At 42.4% G+C, this 23,297-nt stretch overlaps 1 protein-coding gene across 1 annotated transcript in view; it reads left to right on the forward strand.

The window, feature by feature from the left end:
• Positions 1-23,297, forward strand: part of CSMD2 (CUB and Sushi multiple domains 2) — a 972,087-nt gene that overhangs the window by 821,841 nt on the left and 126,949 nt on the right. Inside the window, exons 41-42 of the mRNA XM_007950414.1 lie at positions 2,500-2,709; positions 10,872-11,060. Coding sequence (XP_007948605.1) covers positions 2,500-2,709; positions 10,872-11,060 — 399 coding nt within the window. The remainder of the gene's footprint in view (positions 1-2,499; positions 2,710-10,871; positions 11,061-23,297) is intronic.

Here is a 23,297-nt window from a genome sequence, read left to right on the forward strand (position 1 = left end):
ATTTTTTTTTTTTTTTTTTTTTTTTTTAGTCAGCACTCAGAAATGTTTTGGGCCTAAACATTTTTGTTTCCTTACATTAGTACAAAGAACTGTCAGAGTTGAGAAGGCTGAAAGGAGATGACATTAGAACTCATGACCCTAAACAATGGAAAGCACATGGTACCAGTGGACATCTGCCTGTCCTTGTCAGTGCCCCAACTCAAGGAGAGCTTTTTCAGATTTTCTTGGTTTTATCATCTTCCTCTATGGCTAAACGGATCATGGAGTCAGTTTTCTGCATTCCCGTAGTGTATGTGGCACACTTACTATGTATGGATGATGTGGAGTCCAGAAGGCTCATGACCTTCATCTTAATGTCATCCTCACCAAAGCCCTCCAGCAGTTTCATAACCAAACTCACTGTCAGCCACTTCCAATACATGTCTTGAGTAAAAACAGTATAATCTCTTTCCTTGTTCCAGTCAGTGCAGCTGAGCAATAAGGATCCAGGGAGTGAACTTATCCTGGGGAGTTTCCTCTCAAGGTGAACCCCAAATCCCCTTCTTCTGCAATGAAATGGATGCTTTGAGGAGGCATCCACCTCTTGTTGGGAGTAGGGGACATTCTCCTTCACCGACACCTGGCACCTGGCTCATACAGCTGCTGGTAGACCTCCCACAGTGGCAGCCTCCTGAGCCACCTTCACCAGCTTGAAGACTAGTTCTGGATTCCAGGAAGGCTGATTTTCTCAAGCACACTTTCTTTGGCTTGTGTGATTAAGCAGCAGTTTGACCAGCACTTTGAGCATGACAGGGCTCACATCATGACTTAGAGTATGAATAAAGGTCTCTTTCAGGTAGTTTAAAACCCCTGCAGCTCCCTGAAAGGTGTCTACTGCTCTACTGCAACCCAGCTTGTATCTGCCAATTGTTAGATCTAACATGGGCTCCATGTTAGACCGAATGCTGGCCTTCTCCAGTAGCAGGTTCTGCTGGCTGAATGGAACCCCAGTGAGAGAGTCAAACCCTGTAAACAAGAGACCCATCTGACTGGTGGGCAGGAAGAACCTACGCGCCATAGAATCCAGGTAGATAAAGTAATTCATCAGTTCAACACCAGCCTCATCCCAGCTGGTCATCCACCCAGTTTGTCTCTATAAGATCAGCTATTGCATCGTCATATAGATAGCTATCTTCACCGTAATGTTCCAGGATAAAATCCTGAAAACGACTGAAAAGTCAATGTCTTTGGTTTCCTTTAGTCCAAGAGGAAATCAAAACCACTACCAGCAAGTTCATTCCGATTCACAGTGACCCCTTTTGGGCTTCCACTGCTGTAAATCTTTACAGAAGTTGATCGCCTCATCTTCCTCCCACGGAGCAGCTGGCGGGTTTGAACTGCTGACCTGGTTAGCAGCCAAATGCCTTATCCACTAAGCCACCAGAGCTCTTTAAGAGGAACCAGGGGAATTATAAATGCCTCCCTTGTGTGCTGATAGACTCCCACTAAAATGTGGAGCCCACAGCTCTTCCTTGAGCCTCTATAGGCCTCAGTTTACAAGCTCAGCTCCAACAACACCTCCCATAGCTTGTGGTTCATTCCTGTTTTCAGAAGGTTTTCTGCTCCAGTGCTCATCCGAACAGCTTTCAAGATCTGCTGGTTCAAGGCAGCCCGTTGATTCTGTGGTTTACTCTCTCCAGTTTGCACAAGGGGATTACTACCCTTCTCCAAGTCTCTTGCCCTTTCTCCAGCAGCTGGAGGATGGCAGGCAGCAGTACATTGGTCATGCTGGTGATGTGGGAGCAGAGAGAGAATCGATTTGATATAATTTTAATAGTAATCTAATTTTGATAAAAACTATCAGTGAATAAATATTAATATTTGCACCTCATATTCATACTCCAAGGAGTCTGTTACTGTGTGAATTAAGTGCTTCACTGAATCTGTTTAACCGCTCAGATTATCAGGAGGTCATTATCCCATTAAGATCCCACAGAATAAACTTCACTTTGCTTCTTCATGGCACAGAGGAAACAATATATATTTCTCAGTCTTATATTTGTGAATTATTTCAAGTGTTTTAGAAAATTCCTTTACTAAAGGTCATGTTTTTTGATGGATTGCAGGCTGTGTATGTGTGTGTGTGTGTGTTAAGTAAAAAGTTAAAACTATCTTTATACTGATATAGAAATATGAATCACAAAGTAAATGAAGTGTTGGCCCTGAACTTTGTTTTCAATAAAAATAAATGGGTTTGGGATGGAGCTCTGAAATGATTAATGCATTTACTTTTGAATGAATAAGGTACTTTTAAATTTAGTCCTGCCTGAAGACAAGAGGCGCACTGATCAGCATTTCCCAGTGTGTGTTCTGGGAACTCTAATTCAGTGGGAGGCCAGTGGTAGAGGCAGGTGGGTGCCAAGCATAAAGGGCTCTGGCAGGAAACGTTTTCGTGGGCGGCACATCTGAAGCAAGATTGTATTGCTTCGGTCACTATCTTGCTTCTGTCTTGCTCCTCAGGAGCTCACATCCAGTTCCTGAACTTCTCCACTGAGCCCAACCATGACTTCATAGAAATCCGGAACGGCCCCTACGAGACCAGTCGCATGATGGGGAGATTCAGCGGGAGCGAGCTTCCCAGCCCCCTGCTCTCCACGTCTCACGAGACCACCGTGTATTTCCACAGTGACCACTCCCAGAACCGGCCGGGATTCAAGCTGGAATATCAGGGTGAGGACAGGTGCTCCTTTGTTCCTCTGGATGTCCTCCTTTCTCACCCACAACCACCCGTCTTTCCTGCCTGCCATGCAAGAGCAAGAGAGATCTCAGCGAGGGTGAGGGCTGCGGGCACAGACCTGCAGTGAGGCTGCCCTTTGGTGCCAGATCTTTCCATTCCCCTGTTTGACAAGCTTAAGTTCTCCCACAGTCTCTGCCGGAGTGCCGGCCCCAACAGCCCCCTCTACATACCCTCTGCACGAGCCTAACAGCAAACAGGTTTCCCTGAGCAAGTGGCCTGTTTCCTCTCAAGCATCCCATGAGTGCCTGGCTAGCCACCTCTCCTCAGGCTTGATACGCTTAATTACTTTGGGTTGTCCCCTGTGTTAGGCCCAGTTATGCTCACAAGGTTCCTCCTGTGATGGAGGGAGGATTCAAGTTAACAGTCCCTGGAATGCCCGCTGGGCAAGAGCGTAGTAAGACAGGCTCATTTACCGCTCCTGAAGGTTTTGCTGTGTGAGGGCTGCCCACATTGACTGTGGCTCTGCCTTACTGAAGGAGCTCTAGGGGTATAGTGCCTAAAGCATTTGACTGCTAACCAGAAGGTTGGCAGTTCAAACCCACTGAGGTGACATTCTGTGACCCCACTCCTCCTGGAGCACTTTTCCAGAAAGAGGCCCATCAGCTCTGACTCAGGCTGTCTCCCTGTGATTGTGAGAATTGTGTACAACCTGTGCAACTGCACACACAGCCCTGCATAGGTCCACCTTCTCTGAGGCTTCAGTGCCACTGACTGAACTCTGTGTTGTAACCTCTTTTCCTAACATAATAAGAATTTTTTCCATAGTTTTAGATTTTTTCCAAGTACTAGCACATGGTTTAAAAAAGAAATTAATACATAACTGATGTTTGTGTGAGTACATTACAGAAAGTCAGAATTTTCCTATAATCCCATCACAACTCCCAATACACTCCACCCCACTCAGAGATATTGACGATTAACAATTTGGTATATACATACGCAATTCTTAATATTCTTGTTACATTCTCCACAGGTGCCATAACACTGAATTAGTGAATACTGAACCATTTCTCCTAAGTGAAACAGAGGATTAGGTTCCTGTGAGACTCTGGTCACAATCTTTTCACCATCCAGTCAATACATAAACTAGTTTTATGTATGTTTCTGATTAATCACACCTTATTTAATATAAGTTGGTTTGTTGTTGTTGTTATTGTTATGTGCCATTGAATCAGACCCAACTCATAGTGACCCCTCCTTGGGTTTCCAAGGCAGTATCGCTACGGAAGTAGATTGCCCAACCTTCCTTCCGAGGAGTGGCTGGAGGGTTTGAACCACCAGCCTTCTGGTTAGCAGTCAAGTGCCTTAGGCACTACACTACCAGAGTTGATATACTAAACTCATGGCAACAGCACTATACCTCACACCTGAGTGAAGCTTATATAACACATATATTTCTTCCTTAAGGCACATCTCAGCCTTCCTGTGCTTAGGAGCACCAGACAGCACTGCAGCACAGGGCTTGGCGGCCATTTGAAACAGTGATTTCATCAACAAAAAGTATGAAAATGTAAAAATTGTAACACTAAATATACCACTACACTATGAGAGCTGAAAGAAGACAGAGTCGTGCTGTTTGACCTCAGCTACAAACATGCTACAAAAGCACATGTTTTGCTGCTGTGAAATATTTGACTGCTAAAGCACCACAAGTATTGATTTAGGGGTTACAACGAGTAGGCAGATTGGCAAATGTAAAGTCCACAAATAATGGGGATCAACTGTATTTCCCCATTTTTTTCTGTGCATATATTGATGTCGCTTTATTGTCATATTTTTAACCAAAATTGGATACTATACATATTTTTTGCAATTTGCCTGTTAAAGTTAACTTGTAATTACAAATATATTCACCTTGCTTAAAAACAAACAAAAAAAAAAAAAAAAAGGAAAGAAGGAATTAAAACATTGCAGGTAAGGATAAAGCTCTCTTTCTCTGTAATCTCTTCTAAACCCAGGATAATTACCCAGAAGAAGCCTTTCTTTTTTTTTTTTTTTTCCCTTACAAGCAGATGCCCTTTAACATCCTAAGGGTTTTCAATTGATGTGAGTTGATGAAAACCTAGGGCTTTCATGCCTAATAACAGTGAAAGGGGGTTTGGAGGAGGGCCTAGAATTTTTTTTTTTTTTAATTGTCTTTATTTACTTTGCATCTTTTCCTTCCTTCCCCACCCCCATTTTTTTTTTTTTTTTTTTTTTGCCTTCCCCTTCACACAGGTTAGTATGTGTCCACTCTCAAGTTAGTGGTTTACCCTCCTTTCCCCACCCATTCCTGGTAACCATCAAAGAGTACTTCTTTTTGTGTGAAACCTTTTTCTTGACTTTTTACGATAGTGGTCTCATACAGTATTTGTCCTTTGCGATTGACAGATTTCACTCAGCATACTGTCCTCGAGGTTCACCCGTGTTATGAGGTGTTTGCAGATTCATCATTGTTCTTCCACATGGCAGACTATTCCACTGTGTGTGTATACCATATTTTGTTGATCCATTCCTCCATTGTGGGCATTCAGGTTGTTTCCATCTTTTTGCTATTGTGAAGAGTGCTGTGATGAACATGGATGTGCATATCTGTTCTTGTCACAAAAAGCCACTATTATCTTGGTGTGATCTTTCCAGACCTTTCTCCATGCATTGACATACACAGGTTGTATGTACCTATGAAAAAATGTGTCATGTTTTATGAATTTTTTTACTATATTTTCTATATAATACTATACATTTCTACATACAATACTATACATAACGTTCTGAGACTTCTCTCTTTTTTATTCTGGAAAGAATTTGTCTTGGAGCTCTTTTCTGGTCAGAGAGGAATACTGACCATTTGGGCTTGAAATTAGGGAAGTCCTTGCTGGGTGTTTCTGCTCGGTGGGTGCAGATGGACCAGTTACACAGGTGATGATGCTTCCTCAGAGAGCTGGAGTCTGGCTTGCAGGAGTCTTCAGTGAGAGTGGCTGAGTGGTTAGGCTTGTCACTGTGGGGACGGCTCTGTAGGAAGAGTTGGACCTCTTCCACCAATGAAGCGAGAGGCTGTGCCTGTTATCTATAGACTTGTTTAGTTGGTAGAAATGAAGCTTCTACACTCAGGGACCCTCAATGTCACGTGGGCTTGACACAGAGCTCAGCCTTAACTGAGAGTATCTGTGCCTATGAGACACATGCACTCTCAGCCGGAAGTATGGGGCCTATGAAACAGGTAATAGTCTGTCACAGGTGAGACTTGGTTCTACTATTTGGTCAGTATGACAAATGCTCTCTGGGACAGCTACAGCTCCTCCCCACAAGGCTTCCCCTGTGATGGACCCAAGTGCCTAAAGCTTTTCCTCACTCATGTGCTAAGAATAGCTGTTCTCAGGTCTACCCGAGAACATGGACTTCACCTCTGCAATGGGCACAGCTCTGTCCACTAAGTCCATGTAATGGGACCAGCCACTTTCAACTGCAGTTCCTGCATGATGAGCTTACTTGTCCTTGTAAGGCTGTCCCTCTGTGGCAGGCTCAGACTCTTCCCTTGTAGAAGAGAACTAATTACTCCCACAGAGCCCTGACCTGGGGCTCAGACCCACCCACACTCACTGAACCGTCAGCTTTGGGAAGTACTACTGCTGAAGCTTCCCCTGCATGAGGGGAGTGGATCCCTCTGAGGAACAACAGCCAACACTTGTGGTTAATGTTCCTCTCTGTGAGGTACCTCTGACTCTCACTGAGGCATCACATGTATGAGCAAGCAGCCAGCCCAGTCCTCATTCTGAGAATTTTCCCTGCATAGGAGCATAAGATGGGGCAAAGGAGGAGTTCTAAGTGCCTTCAGAGGTCCAACATCAGCTACCTCTATGAGAAGCCCAACTACAGCCACTTGAGTTTCCATTCTGTGATGGGCCCAGCTTCTGCCACTCACATTTATCTTCTTGACTTACCCAGATGATTCCCTTGAAGTCCCAGGCCCAGCAACTCCCTCTGTGCCTGCCAGTGTGCAACAATTCTTTATTAGTCTCCTGAGGCTACTATAACTAATTACCACAAACTGGTGGCTTAAAACAACTATTTTGTTTGTTTGTTTTTCCCTCGCAGTTCTGGAGGTTAGAAGTTCAAGTTCAAGGTGTTGGCAGGTTGATTCCTTCTGGAGACTCTGAGGAAGAATTCCTTTGGTGCCTCTCTCATAGCTTCTGCTGGTTGCAGGCAACCATTGGCATTCCTTGGCTTAGAGATGCATCACTTCCATCACTGCCTCTGTCTTTACATTGTCTTCTCTTCTGTGTCTTCTTCTCCCATCTGCCATATGTGTGTCTTCTTCTAAGGACACTTGTCATTGGATTCAGGTCCACCCAGGTGATCCAAGATTATCTTATCTCAAGATCCTTAACTTCATTATATCTGTGAAGATGCTTTATTTCAAATGAGGTCACATTCACAGGTTCCAGGTGGAATATCTTTTAGGGGCTACCATTCAGCCCACTACAAGTTCTAATGACTTCTGGAGAGCTTCACATGGTGTCAGGGCAGCTGCTACTCCTCAGACTTGAGTTTTGCTTCCATCCCCCTTAGTGATCCTAACCTTTGGTACTAAATTGTCACTAGTGTCAGAGGCCCAAGTATTACTACTAAGGCCTCTCAGTTTGCAACCCTCTGTACAACAGAATGAAACACTGCCCAGTCCTGCACCATCCTCACAATCTTTGCTATGCTTGAGCCCATCATTGTAGCTACTGTGTCAACCCATCCCATTGAGGGTTTTCCCCTTGACCCTCTACTTTACCAAAGCATGATAGCCTTCTCCAGGAACTGGTTCCTTATGACAACATGGCCAAAGTATGTGAGACAAAGTCTGGTCATTCTCACTTCTAAGGAGCACTCTGGCTGTATTTCTTCCAAAACAGATTTGTTCCTTCTTCTGGCAGTTCATGGTATTTTCAATATTCTTCACCAATAGCACAATTCAAATGCTTCAGTTCTTCTGTGGTCTTCCTTACTCATTGTCCAGTTTTTACATGCATATGAGATGACTGCAATTACCATGGCTGTAATTACACATTAGTCTTCAAAGTGACATCTTTACCACTTTAAAGAGGTCTTTTGTAGCAGATCTGCCCAGTGCAATACATCATCTGATTTCTTGACTGCTGCTTCCATGGTTGTTGATCGTGGATCCAAGTAAAAGGAAATCCCTGACAACTTCAGTCTTTTCTCCATTTATCGTGATGTTGTTCATTGGTCCAGTTGTGAGGATTTTTGTTTTCTTTGTGTTGAGGTGCAATCCATACTGAAGGCTATAGTTTTTGATCTTCATCAATAAATGCTTCAAGTCTTTTTCACTCTCAGCAAGCTAGGTTGTGTCATCTGCATATTGTAAGTGTTAATGAGTCTTCCTCCAATCCTGATGCTATGTTCTTCTTCATATAGTCCATCTGGGCTATATAGTCAGTTTCCCTAAATGAAAAAAAACCCAAACTCACTGCCATCGAGTCAATTCTACTCATAGCGACCCCCACTTGGTTTCCGAGGTGGTAAATCTTTACGGAAGTGGATTGCCCAGTCTTCCTTCCATAGAGTGGCTGGTGGGTTTGAACTGCCAGCCTTCTGGTTAGTAGTCAAATGCCTTAGGCACTACAACCCAGAGCTTCCGTAGCCCAATGGAATTGTACCTTGTGAAACAAACTCCAACCACTCACCTCAGAATTTTCCTTTAAGGAAAGACCCACCTTCATGAAAGACCTGAAAGAGCCACCCGTCCCACTTTGTATCAAGCAGGCCCAGCTCCGTGTGGTTCCTCAACTTTCTTTGGAAGAGATCCAGCTTCTTACTCTTTCTCAAGATTCCTCTGATTAAACACTCTGAACTCCCTAATCTGTGATTTTCTTTTCATTCTTCATGAAAATATTCTCACAACATCTTTAGTGACAGAATAAGCTACCCCTAGCAAAGTCTCCGAGTCTGGTGGGCATAGCTTATTTCATCAAAACTTCTCAGGAGGGTAGTGTTTATAAAGTACTTAGCAAAATGACTAGGAGCTCTGGTGGTGTAGTGCATAAGACATTTGACTGCTAACCAGAAGGCTGGCAGTTCAAACCCACCAGCCACTCCTTGAAAGGAAGGTTGGGCAATCTACTTCCATAGTGATATTGCCCTGGAAATCAAAGAAGGAGTCGCTATGAGTCAGATCCAACTCAACAGCAATATGTTGCATTGTTGCGTTGTAACAAAATGACTAAGATATATAATTGTTCTAAAATATTAGCATCATCATTGTTATTTTTTGATTATGGCATCTCCCTTTGGGGAAAAAACCCCAACTATTCTCTTTGAAGAGTCCTTCTTTGAGAAAGTTAATGATTGATTCTTCCTCTTAGGGTTTATTTCTGCCCTTCAGGCCCAACCTATCACTTTGAAGCTTCTTCTGGTGGAACAGGCTCTGAAATTTTTCCCAATATGACAGCAACTGAGGTACTCTTACTGAAATGTCTCTTTTTGAAAAGCCCAGCTCTTTCTACTTGAGAAAATTCCTGAAAGAGACCCAGCTACTCTCATTAAGGCTGCTCCTGGCTTTTAACACACAGCCACTCTCTGTAGGTGCCTTACTGTCTTTGGGTCCACATGTTCCCCCTGCCATTGTATTACCTGGCTCACTACTTCTACTAAAGCTTTCATCTCTGAAATCCCCAAACCCACACTGCTGCCATCTCCTGGCTGACCAGTCCAGCCATTCCCACTATGGCTTCTAGCTTTTTATTACACCCAATTACTCTGATGATTTCCAGGGAAACTCACTCAGTACTTCCCACTGAGAGTTCTCTGTACAATACTGAGTAGAAATATACAGAACGCTTCCACCATGTCTCCACTTTCATGGAGGATTCACTTGAAATCTACTAATTCACAGAGAATTTCCAATATCAGAAAGTTCCTTTTGCTCCTACTGCCAATTTCCTGGATAGACTGGGCCACAGTGACCATGATGAAGGCGGTTCTTTGTCCTGTGGACCCAAGTAATAGAAGGCTTTGCTCTGTGAAATGCACAACAGACCCCTTGGCTTTGTTTCATGAACCCCAGCTACCTCCACTAAGATGTCTTCTTTTGAGTCCCGTGAAAGCAGCTTTCCTGCCTTTATGACACTTGCCTTTCATGACAGTCTCCCATTCCTTTTAGCCTAGCTATTCCCTCTCAAAAGTTTCTCTCCTTGCCACAGATTGGACCTACTCCCACAGAGGTTTCTTCCTTTCCAATACATTTTATTTCTAGGAATCAGAAAGACTCTACTCCAGTCTTCATTCCACTGCTTCCTGTTTGTGGTCATAATAATTATTGGGATGATTAGATGAGATTAGCAACATGAAAGAACCTAGGTGAATCCTTGGCCCCATGTAAGTGCTCAATAAAAAGTGTTTAATCTGGCAATGTCTTCCTGGAGCCCTCTTTTCCCATGGATATAATAATAAACCCCAAAACCCACCATTGCCATCAATTCAATTCTGACTCCTTGTGACCTCGTGTGTTACAGAATAGGACTGCCCCATAGGGTTTGCTTGGCTATAACCTTAAAAGGATCTTAATGGAGGCAGATTGTGCCACCTAGGGACCTGGATATAGTATTGTTGCTGTTGGCTGCCATTGAGTCAGTGCCAACTCGTGGTAAGCCCATGTGTGCAGAGTAGAACTGCTTCATGGGACTTTCAAGGTTGTGATCTTTCAGAAGCACATCATCAGGCCTATCTTCCAAGGCACCTCTGGGTGGGTACAAGCAGCCAAACGTTCAGCAAGTTGAGTCCTTAATCATTTGTACCACCCGGGGATTCCATTGGATGTAATAGATTACATTTACAGAGCTCTTACCATGTGCCAATACTGTGCAAAGAGCTATGACTCTCCTAATTATTTAATCCTCACAATAGCCATTTTATATATAGGAAAACTGAGACATAGAGAAGTTAAATAACTTGTCTGGAGCCAAAAATTACTCAATAGCAAAGTTAAGTTCTGTTTGAGTCTAAGTCCTAATGCTTCACCACTATGATAACTCTCTGTTGCTCCTATATTCTAGTTGTAGAAAAAATGTCCAAAGAGAATGAAGTGACCTTCTCTCCTCATTGTTTCCAGCCTATGAACTTCAAGAGTGCCCAGACCCAGAACCCTTTGCCAATGGCATTGTGAGAGGGGCTGGCTACAATGTTGGACAATCCGTGACCTTTGAGTGCCTCCCAGGATATCAACTGATTGGCTACCCAGTCCTCACATGTCAACATGGCACCAACCGGAACTGGGACCACCCCCTGCCCAGGTGTGAAGGTATGTCCCTCCCTCATCCCTGGGGGTTTGGGAGAGTGACCCAGAGCAGTCCCACATTCCACCTTTTTGTTCCATGGGCTTGCTCATACTAGAAGTTCTGGGCAGACCTTGTCCATCCTATTCTTTGATGAATGAAACCAGCCTAGCCAGGGAAGCATATCCTGGGGTAGAAGCTCTAGGCCAGTACTAAGAATGATACAGAGGACAGTGAGCCCATCTCTAAGGAGCCACAACCAAGGGAAAGACATACCTAGTCCTTGGGAAGATCCAATCTGATAACCTGATGGGTTAGATGTCTACAGTTGGAAAGAATACTTTTGTGTGAAGTTGTTAATCATGGAACCTTCCCAAAGGAAGAGAATGAAGCCTCCTTCTAAGAAATCTCTTGCTCTCCTCCCCTGCCCCTACCTTACTCTTTCTGCCCTGCACGTGCCTGGAGAGATCTGAGTTGATCATATCAGGGAGCTACGTTTCTTTAACCAGAACCAGGATGGAAAAGAACCAAGAAGTCTGTACTGCTTCTCCTCCTGTATATCCACCTCAGTTCCATTTTCCTTCCTGTTTCACTCTTGGGGCCCCGTATTTTCCGTGGAAGAGAAGTTAGTATTTGTCTCGAAAGGGGAAGGTTTGGCTGGGGCAGCATAGCTTAGGAGAAAGTGCCAGGCCCTGGAATCAGGTCACCCTGGGCTCTATCCCTGAACCACCACACCCTGGCTCTATGACCTTGGCCAAGACACTTTACTTCTCTGAGCTTTGGTTTCTGCATTAGTGAAATGGGGCTTCTTGTCTCTACTACTTCATAAGCTAGGAAGGTTTAATAGATGGCTCATGTAAAGCACCCAGCACAGTAACTAGCTCACAGAGAGTGGACTCTTAAGTGTCAGCTCTCCATGGAAAAAGAAAACTTGTTTGCAAAACTGAGCTATTCTGCTGTTAGCATGTTGTTGTTGTTGTTAGGTGCCATCGAGTCGACCCCAACTCATAGCAACCCCACGTACAGCAGAACAGAACGCTCCTCAGTCCTGTGCCACCTCACAATCCTTGCTATTCCTGAGCCCATCATTGCAACCACTGTGTCAATCCATCTCAGAAGAAGGAAGGGGCCATCCACTTCTCAAAGTATTGGCCAGTGAAAACCTTATGAATAGCAGTGAAACACTGTCTCATATCTTGCCGAAAAACTTTAAAAATAGCTGTTAGCACATAAGACCTTAATTTCTAAAAATAGTAAAACCCCAGTTAGTTTTTCAGATTTCCAGAAACATCTCCATGCATAACCAATTGATCTTTCTGGAATTGTTGGTTGACCATGTATCATGTGACAAGCTTTTTGCTAGTCTCTTCAAAAAAGGCTAGAACCTCCCACAGCTACTGTTAGCTGCCATGAGGCATAATTGTGCCATTGAAGAAAGTAATGTTAAATCCTTCCTCCAGCGGGTCATCTATTAAAGGATGACAGTGACAAGTGCCTACCATGAGGCACCCACAAATAGATGACTGTGTCAAAAGCAACTATCACAAGATAGCAAATGAAGATGCTAATAGTCATATTCCCCAAACAAAGAATCCATGCAAGAATGCAAGGTGGCAGGGAGGAAACTCCCCCATCCAGGATATCTGGGACCTGGTGGTAATCCCAACTACTTTCCCTGTAGCCACCAATGGGGCAGCCACAGGAGTGGGCAATGTCCTCCCACCCCCTTCAATATATACAGTAAAGCATGGGTCAAGGACTCTCTCACAGGGCAGCCAGAGTTAGGAATGCCTTCCCATTCCTATCCTCTCCCCAGGAAGCTTAATGGATAACTGTTTCAAATGTGTTCCCATAATGTAAATGAGAGAAGTGGACAGTAACAAGTTTCTCCCACCTCTTGGGACAGCAAGAGAGGATGGCAGGGACATGTGCTATGAGTCTGTTATGACCAGGATTCTCAAGGCCCAGCATTCTGACTAGATGGGGCGATGGTCTGAGTTTACAACTCCCAGACCAGGCTCAGTGGTAGAGGCCTGAAGGGCCAGGTCCAGTAGTCCAGCAGAGCTGAGGGAACTTATGTTAGACTGATTTATATCTTCCCTGATCCCTTACACATTCAGATGGAATGAAGCATTTGCTGTGTACCCACCCCCACCTTCTGGGAGGCCACACTGCCTTGACCTCAGTGAATGTTATACGATCCCCACAAGCAACTTCTTTCCTCAGAACTTCTGTTTCCTTATCTGACCCTGGCTTGCCTTCCTCAAGATTATTGAGAGATCGAGTGAGAACAGATCTTTGTATGTGGAGACATGGGAGTTTTGCAGGCAGCACAGGTGGTTAAAGCTCACTGGGTGGCCAGAAGTGGGAAAGCCAGGTGGTGACAGCAAGGGGAGTTCCTGTCAAGGCTGGACAAACAGACCAAGTGTGAAAGTAAAGTAATACAGGAACTTACACATACTTCCTATCAGAACAGCCCCTATTCTGCAATCTTAGACCAACACCTGGCCTGTTTCCTCTTCTTCTCTCCAGTCACAATGGAAAGGGTGTCATTCTTCCCGTCTGATCTCTCTATTAACTCTGAATCCCACCCCCTCAAATCCTCTCAAGGAGACATAATAGAGGCTAATGCCCTCTCTCATCTGTCTTTCAGACTCTCCCTTGCTTTTTCATTCTTCCTGAACTCTCCCTTAGGAGCTCTTGTAGCATAGTGGCTAAAGCACTTGACTGCTAACCAGAAGGCTGGCGGTTCAAACCCACCAGCCACTCCTCAGAAGAAAGGTTGGGCAATCCTACTTCCGTAGTGATATTGCCTCGCAAACCCAAGGAGGGGTCGCTATGAGTCGGGTCTGACTCGAAGGCACATAACAACAACAAAAACAAACTCTCCCTTGCTTTTTAATTGCAGATAATTCAAAAATGGTCGCAGCAGTACATTACAATGGCTCAGCATTGCAATTGACATTCAAGACATTATGAAGTATCTGTTAAAAAGAAAAGAAAGGAAAAATCCAGCTGGACCTCACCTTTCTCTTCAATAGCATACTGTCTCTCTCTTCCCCTCTCACTTATATTTTCTGAAAGCGTATCTTGCACATGAAACCTCTTTTTACCTGTTTCTGGTTTTAACTCTTCTGGTGGTTATGCACCCAACTCTAGGTAATATGTTTATGTTGTTGTTTTTGTTACTAGGGGCCATCAAGTTGATTCCGACTCATAATGACCCTGTGTACAACAGAGTGAAACACAGCTCTGTTCTGTGTCATCCTCACAATCATTGTTATGTGTGATCCCTTTGTTGTAACCACTGTGTCAGTCCGTCTTGTTGAAGGTCTTCCTCTTTTCCACTGACCTTGTACTTTGCTAAGAATGATGTCTTTTACCAGGGATTGGTCCCTCTATATAACGTGTCCAAAGTATGTGAGAGGAAGTCTCATCTTCACCTCTAAGGAGCATTTGTTCATTCTTCTGGCAGCCCATGGTTTAGTCAGTATTCTTCACCTAAACCATAATTCAAATGCATCAATTCTTCTTTGGTCTTCTTTATTCATTGTTCAACTTTCACATGGATATGAGGTGATTGAAAATTCCACAGCTTAGGTCAGGTAAAGCTTAGTCTTCAAAGTGACATGTTTGCTTTTTAACACTTTAAAGGGGCCTTTTGCAGCAGATCTGCCCAGTGCAATACGTTGTTTGATGTCTTGACTGCTGCTTCCATGGACGTTGATTGTGCATCCAACTAAAATGAAATCCTTGACAACTTCAATCTTTTCTCCATTTATCATAATGCTTATTGTTCCATTTCTGAGGTTTTTTTTTCCTTTCTGTTGAGGTGTAATCCATACTGAAGGCTGTTGTCTCTGATCTTCATCAGTAAGTGCTTCAAGTCCTCTTCACTTTCAGCAAGGAACATTTTGTCATTCACATATTGCAGGCTGTTGATGAGTCTTCCTCTAACCCTGACACCACATTCTTCTTCATCTTGTCCAGCTTCTGGGATTATTTGCTCAGCATACAAATTGAATAAATATGGTGAAAGGATCTGACCCTGGCACATACTTTTCCTGATTTTAAACCATGCAGTATCCCATTGTTCTGTTTGAACAATTGCTTCTTGGTCTATGTACAGGTTCTGCATGAGAAGACAAGTAAAATATTATAATGAAATGTACCTGAAGTTAGGAAGCCAAAAGGGGAAAACATGCTTAGCTGAATGAACTGAAGAAAAAAAAATCAAGCCTTGAGTTGCAATACTGAAGAATTGTATGGGCAAAACGTTGAACGATGCAGGAAACATCAAAGGAAGATCAAAGAAATACACAGAGTCACTGTACCAAAAGTAACTGGTCAATGTTCAACCATTTCAGGAGGTAGCATATGACCAAGAATCAATGGTACTGAAAGAAGAAGTCCAACCTGCAATGAAGGCATTGGTGAAAAACAAGCCTCCAGTAGTTGGCAGAATACCCATTGAGATGTCTCAACAAACAGATGCAATGCTGGAAACATTCATTCATCTATGCCAAGAAATTTGGAGGACAACTACCTGGTCAAGTGACTGAAAGAGATCTATATTGGTGCCCATTCCAAAGAAAGATGATCCCACAGAATGCAGAAATTATCAAACAATATCATTAACATCACACATAATAAAATTTTCCTGATTGTTGTTGTTATGTGCTGTCGAGTCAGACCCGACTCATAGCGACCCCTCCTTGGGTTACTGAGGCAGTATCACTATGGAAGTAGATTGCCCAACCTTCCTTCCGAGGAGTGGCTGGTGGTTTTGAACCTCCAGCTGTCTGGTTAGCAGTCAAGTGCCTTAGGCACTATGCTACACTTTCCTGAAGATAATTCAAAAACATTTGCAGAAGTATATCAACAGGGAACTTCCAGAAATTCAAGTCGGATTCAGAAGATGTGGAATGAAGGATATCACTGCTGATGCCAGATGGATCCTGGCTGAAAGCAGACAAGAAAGAGGTTTCCTTGTGTTTTATTGATTATGCAAAGGCATTCGATTGTGTGGATTCTAACAAATTATGGATAACATTGTGAAGAATGGAAATGACTTAAACATCTCTTTTTAAATTACATTTTCATTTCTTAAATTGAAATTCATATATATTGTTTACAATTCACTTTTTATTTATATGTACATCCATGTGTCCACTATCCACATCAAGATATAGAAAATTTCCAATATTTTAGAAGGCTCCCTCACATCCCTTTCCAGTCAATACCCCCAGCCCAGCTAACCATACAATGTTGATTTCTGTCACCATAGATCAGTTTTGCTTGTTCTTGAACTTTATGTAAATGTATCTGCTTCTTTAGATTATCAGTATGTCTATGAAATCCATCCATATTGTTGCATTTAGCAGTAGTTTTTTGGTATTTGGGTTTGTTTTTGGATTTTTTTGCTGCATAGTATTCCAGTGGTTGACTATAAAACCCACTGCCATTCAGTCAATTCCAACTTGTAGTAACCCTCATCAGGTTTCCAAGACTGTAAATCTTAATGGAAGTAGATTGCCTCATCTTCCTCCTGCAGAGCAGCTGGTGAGTTTGAACCATCAACCCTCTGGTTAGCAGCTAAATACCTTACCCACTACACCACCAGAGTTCCTTATGGACAACTATACAATTATTTATTTGTCCATTTCACTGGCAGTAGAAATTTGTTTGGTTTCCAGTTGGTAATTTAGAGTAAAGCTGCTAAGAACATTTTTATACATGTCTTTTGGTGAATTTATGCACTCATTTCTCTTGATTTTTACCCAAGGGTGGAATTTCTGTGTTATAGCATAGACATATGTCTAGCCTCAGTAAATATTGCCAGTTTTCCAAAGGGGCTGTACCAATTTACACTCCAGCCAGCAGTGTATAGAGTTCCAATTGCTGTTTTCTCACTGATGCTTGATACTTTGTCTTTTTAATTTTAACCATTCTAGTGAGTGTGTAGTGATTTTTATTTGTATTTTCCTGATGAGTCCTGACAGTGAGCACCTTTTTTATGTGGCCTTTGCAATGTCTTCTTTTATGAAGCACCTGTTCAAGTTTGACTATTTTTTAGTTGTATTGTGTCATCGCTTTGTAAGAATTCAATGTCTTGATTGTTAACATTAATATCTATTGGCTCTCCATTATAAGTAGATGAAATATTTTACTACCACTCTTTTCTGGTCCTTGTTTCCATTTGTACAAATTTATATTAGTATTTTTTAATTGTATCACCTTTGTTATTTTAAGGAGTCTCTGGTGATGTAGTGCCTAAGGCACTTGACTGCTAACCAGAAGGCTGGTGGTTCAAACCCACCAGCCACTCCACGGGAGGAAGATGGGGCAATCTACTTCCATAGAGATACTGCCTCGGAAACCCAAGGAGTGGTCGCTATGAGTCAAAGCGACTCAGTGGCAGTGAGTTTTTCTTTTTTTTCCCCCTTGAGGGTGAGGGCTTGTCTTTAAGTAATACAGGGGCACCTCTATTTCTGCTTCTGTAGAACTGCAGCAGTACCTCTTCAGTCTCCACTCTTCAAAATGAGGCTATTCGTGCTCTTCCTTTCTTCTGCCTTTTTTTCCACCGTCACTTTCTCACATTATCACATTATCTTACATTATCAAGAATTTAATCTTTACCTTCTTCCCTGCAACTAATACCAAGTCTTCAATGCTTGGTCGGTAGTTTAAACTCTGAAACTAATAAATCTATAAACAATGTTTGCATTATTATGACTATGAAACTTTGATGCTAGATGAAGTCATCTATTAGGATTACATTTTCTTTTAATTTACACTCAATGCTATGACCCCTGGGCTACTTGAAGATTATTTCTTACATCAAGGTCAACGGAATTCACTTCCCTTACATTTCGACAATTGTTAAAAATCATACTTTGTAAATTGCTTCATCTTTGAACTCTGACTTCTTCATTATCTTTTCTGTTTGAGTAATGAAATGCTTTTCCTTTTTTTTTTTCTTCTGTGTTTTTCTTATGTCCTCTACTTTTCTTGAAAATGTCAATCATATTTCTTGTTCTATGAGTTCACATCTCCTTTTGCTATGGACACTTTTCTCCAAGACTCGTCTGTCCTGCTGCTCTAGTCTAAACCAATTGCCTCCTCAGTCTGTTGCATGAGTTTTCCCAGGATTTTCTTTCATTTCCCTCCTGGATTTGGATCCAGTGTTTTCCTAGATCCCATATCTTCCTCTTTGTTGGTGTACTTTCTTGTTTCTGGAACACCTTCCTAATAAAGATGTGTTAGGTCCCTAAATGTCTGAAAATGACTTTAATGTCCCTCAAATGTATTCGATAGCTTCAGTAGAGACTGAATTATATATTAAAAATTTTCACTCCTTTGAACTTTGAAGGTGTGGCTCCCTTGTCTCTAGGATCTAGTGTTGCTAGGGAGAAGCTGGATACCAGTGTAATTCTTATTCCTTTGTGGGTGACCTATATTTTCTCTTAAGAGTCTTTGAGAATATTCTCCATTTTCTTAGTATTTTGAAATTTCAATGTTTTGGTTCTAAGGTATGGGATTTTGTTTTCTTTATCTGGCTCAGCACCCAGTAGACCCTTTTAATTTCAATGCTTACATTCTCTCGTCAACTCTGGCGTATTTTCTTGAGTTGTTTATTCACCTATTGCTTCTCTCCATTTTCCTTGTTCTCACTTTCTGGAGCTCCTGTTAATCAGGATTGAGCCTCCTAGATCAATCCCCTGTATCTTTTATTTTATCTCTCATATTTTCAGCTTTCTGTTTTCTGTTCTACTCTCTAGGATATTTTCCTCAACTTATCTTGCAGTTTGGCTCCATATTTTATTTTGGTAAACATAGTCTTAACCTCCAATGGTTCTATTTTGCCCCTAGTTTTTCACTTTTCATAGCATTCTATTGTTATATGGATGAAATATTTTTTCAGTTCTCTGATAATGAAAATTAGAAGTTATATATTTAAATTCTCTTATGTACTCTAAAGTATCTCTATTTCCTTTCTCTGTGATCATTTTTTTATTTGTTTATCTTGGTATTTGATATTTCATACTTTCCTCAAATGTCTGCTGATCCCATTCACATTTGAGACTGATGTAGTAGAAAGCCTGACCATGAGCTCTGTGTACATATACAGGGCTAGTAAACCAGCACACTTTGCCTGTGTACATACACAGGGCTGGTAAAACAGGATACTCTGCCTCCACCTGGACAAGTGGAAAACATGTCTAGTTGAGTACTTCTTGTCTTCATTGGATTTATACCACAAGTAACCCCAAGGGTAATTATCGCTAGCTGCTACAAGAGATAATCCTCAAAATGTCAGTGGTTAGTGCAGTGAAAGTTTATCTATTATTCCCATAAATTCCAAGGCAGGTCAGGCAACTCTCCTCCGTCTTCTAGCAATTTCTAGCTGTGGCCCTTTGGTTTGTGTCTCAACCAAAAGTGACACATGTCACTTTTACTCACAGTTCATTGACCAGAGTCATTTATATGGTTCTATCCTAACCTAACAGTGCCACTACTTGTCTTTCAGTTTGTCATACTGTGGTGGCTTTAGTGTTGTTGTGCTGCTGAATGCTGCTACTGGTATTTCAAATAGCAGCAGGGTCACCCATGGTGGACAGGTTTCAGCAGAGCTTCCAGACTAAGACAGAGAAGGAAGAAAGACCTAGTGATCTACTTCTGAATATTAGCCAATGAAAACCTTACAGATCACATCAGGATATTGTCTGATACAGTTCTAGAAGATGGGACAGGACCAGGCAACGTTTCATTCTGTTACACACAAGGTTGCCATGAGTCAGAGCCAACTTGACGGCAACTAACAACAACCACCTAACATAAGAGAGGCTGAGGTATGAAGGAGCACAACACAGGTCTTTGTTCTAATCCTGCCAAGACTGGAACATTCAGTTCTTCTAAAGGTGACCTCTATTTTTGTTTGTTCCAGTTTGTTGCTTGTGAGAGGAGATAAGTGCCTGGCTGCCTGTATTCCGCTGTCGAAGGTGCTGATGGAAGGGTATGGTGGTGTCAGTTATTCTGTCTACACACTTTCAATCAATCACTGTTTTCTTTCCCATGACTCACTCCTACCCTGGCTGCAGCTCTTTTCTTCTGAGCCCCAAGCTTCTCTGGGATTTCTTAAAATAGGTTCAGCTCCCTCCTCATGTATACTGGACTAAAGGCTGCATGTTTTAGAAATGTGTTAAGGTCTCATGGATGAGATCTCATGGTTGATGGAGTCTTCTCATTTTCCTCATTATGGGCATTTTCCCTTTTTATTCCTAGCTTATCTTTTCATGGCATCACAAGAGAGAAAAGAATGTTTTCTCTCAGCCTGCCACCTTGAACCAGAAGCTCGTCTCCCTCCTTGAGAAATCATCTGCCCTTGACTCCTACAACTCCCCATTCTTTGATCACATTCTGTCTATGCCATTGTTTTCAGTTATCTCTTCCTTTGTCTGCCTATAAATGTTGTTCTCTGAAGTTCTTTTCCTAGACACTCTTCTTTTCCTCATCTATTTCTGTATCTCCAAATGCCTTCTTTATCTGAAACCTTTATCTCTTTCCCGAGTTCCACACCTGTATGTCCAATTTCTTATTAAATATCATCATTTACCCCAGAGGCATCTAAATTTCAACATATCCAATATTGAACTCATCATCTTTCTACCGTTAAACCTGAAAACCTTATCTCAGTAGAAAGCACCACTTGTCACCTGACTACTCATTCCTTAATTTAAACATCAGCTTCACTGCCTCTCTCTCATTTATCTCCCATATACATCAGGCAGGGGGTGAAAAAAGGTTGCAGTTGAGGCTATTTCAACTCATGTTTGTCAGAGTAGACCTGTGCTCCATAGAGCTTTCGATGACTGATTTTTCAAAAGTAGGTCTCCAGATCTTTCTCCCCAGGTGTCTCTAGGTGGAGTCAAACTTACAACCTTTTGGTTAGCAGTTGAGCACATGAATCATTTGCACTACTCAGGGACTCCTCCCATATGCACCAAGTCCTGTTAGTTCTACATCCTAAATATGTTTCAAATGCATCCACTTCTCTCTATCCATTCCCTTTGCCTTAATGTAGGCCACTACTTAGACAATCCCCATCAGTGGTTTCCCAGCCTTCATCCTTACTCCTCATCCATTCTTGTGTGTGTGGGGGGGGTGTATGTGTGTGTGTGATTTGGGTGAAAGTTTACAGAGCAGATTCACTTTCCATACAGCAATTCACAAACACTTTGTCTCATGGCATTGACTATAATTTACCACAATGCAACAGCTTCCCTCCCACTTCCTCCCGATAGTTACCTCTTCCCTGTGTCCATTTTTCCCTGCACTCCTGTCCCCTGAGCTGTCTCCCTGTGCATAAACAGTCCTTCTTTCTCCCATGATTGTTCTCTCCAAGCAATGTGTCTACCTCAGGTAAATGTTCAACTCATATGCCTGTCTTTTGTTTGGCTGGAAACCACAGGTATGAGTTCAGTTCCAGACCTGAAGGGCAGCTAGGGGCCGTAGTCTCAGTGGTTCCACCAGGCTCTATCAGATCGCAAACTTGGTCCCCCTCTTTTCGTTTTCCAAATGATTTTGAGTTTTGTTCCACATTGTTCTCCCTCTCTATCCAGGATCTCCTACATAGATCCCCCTCCAAGTGGTTGACAGTGGTAGCTGGGCACCATCTGGTTGTTCTGGTCTCATAGTCGTATAGGCTGCAGATCGCATCTTCAACCATTCTTCACAATGTAGGGAGAGTGAGCTTTCAGAACCATTAATATGCTCCTGAAATTTCCCTGCTCGGAAGCTATCAGGGCATCCTCATCTCCCTTGGAGTAAATTCCAAACCTCTTGATATAGCTTTCCATGTCCTTCAGGACATGCCCCTGATTCCTCTCAATATTCTTCACTCTGACAAACTTTTTGCTCCAGCTAAACTGAAATACTTTTGGTTTTCCAGATGTGCCACGTTTTCTTGCCTCTGATTCATAGCACGTACTATTCCATCTGTATATAACATTTCTCTCCTCTCCTATCTTACCTAATTAGCCCTAGTCATCCTTTAGATTTTATCATTGTCTTAAATGTGAATTCTACCAGAAATCCTTCCCTCTCTCACAAGTTGAGGTGCTCATCCAGATATTCCCTTGGCATTCCATTAGGATGCTAGGGCCACCCTTTATTGTAGATGCCATACACTTGGCTGTATCCCCAGTAGACTAAATTGCCATAGATCAGAAATGTATTCTTGCTCACCACTGTCTTCCCAGTGCTTAGGTCTTGCTGGGTGAATATTCAGTGTTTATAGAAGTGATAGTGTGACCATTCCTACCACTTTCAGGGAACATTTGCTTGTATAGGAACTCTCCTCTCTGCTTGGAGGCAATTGGGATTCTTCCCCCTCAGTTAGATCAGCCCTCAACCAAATGTCTGCTTGATACCCACACTGGCCAAATATACTCATTATTCCAGTCCAGGATTTATTTTCACTTGTTATATATTTTTTTATTTTTATTTTTAATTTTTGCCTAGAATCCCTATTTATTTTCCTCCCAGATGACTGAATCTAAGTACAATGAATACTTCAAGATTCTTTATTCCTCTGCCTAAAGGCTAGATAAAAATGACTTTAAAATTAGATGTTGTTTTTGGGGATCAGGAAGATATGGAGAGAGGATTAATTCTTTGTAGCAAATATCTCCTCTGTGAGCAAGATAATGGGCTAAACATTTTACATATATCACTCTACCTAATCATCTCCACAGTTCTCAGGAGTATTAGTCCCATTTTACAGGTGAGGAAACAGAGACTCAGAGAAAGTAGACTATATGTCTGGTCAATAAGTGATATAGCCCTGATTTGAACCTAACCTGCACCTCAACCTCAAGAATCCCCAACCTTAAATCAAGACCAAAATACCACTCTGAGAAAAAAAAAAAAAAGAATGAAAGAGACACTTTTGTAATTACTTAGTTCTTCTCACCAAAGTACTGCTGCTCTGACCCGAACATCCACTCCATTCCTAGGAAAGGAGGGGATAACTTCAGTGTGTTGTTCCTTCCTGCAGGTCTTTTCCATTGGAAAGAGAAAGAGGGAGGTTGGAGGTTGAGGAAGGCTCACAGAGGCACCTGCAGTGAATACCAGAGAGCCAGATGGGTGTGGTGCGTTAGGGCTGGCAGACAGAACCAGGCACAACCATGCTCAGCCTGGTCTTCTCTGCCCCATCTCACACTACCTCCTTGAGATGCATGATTTATTCTGGGAACTGGGAC

This window comes from Orycteropus afer, unplaced genomic scaffold, assembly GCF_000298275.1.
Source record: "Orycteropus afer afer isolate SDZICR_OR568_19922 unplaced genomic scaffold, OryAfe1.0 scaffold00272, whole genome shotgun sequence".
Classification (NCBI taxonomy): domain Eukaryota; kingdom Metazoa; phylum Chordata; class Mammalia; order Tubulidentata; family Orycteropodidae; genus Orycteropus; species Orycteropus afer.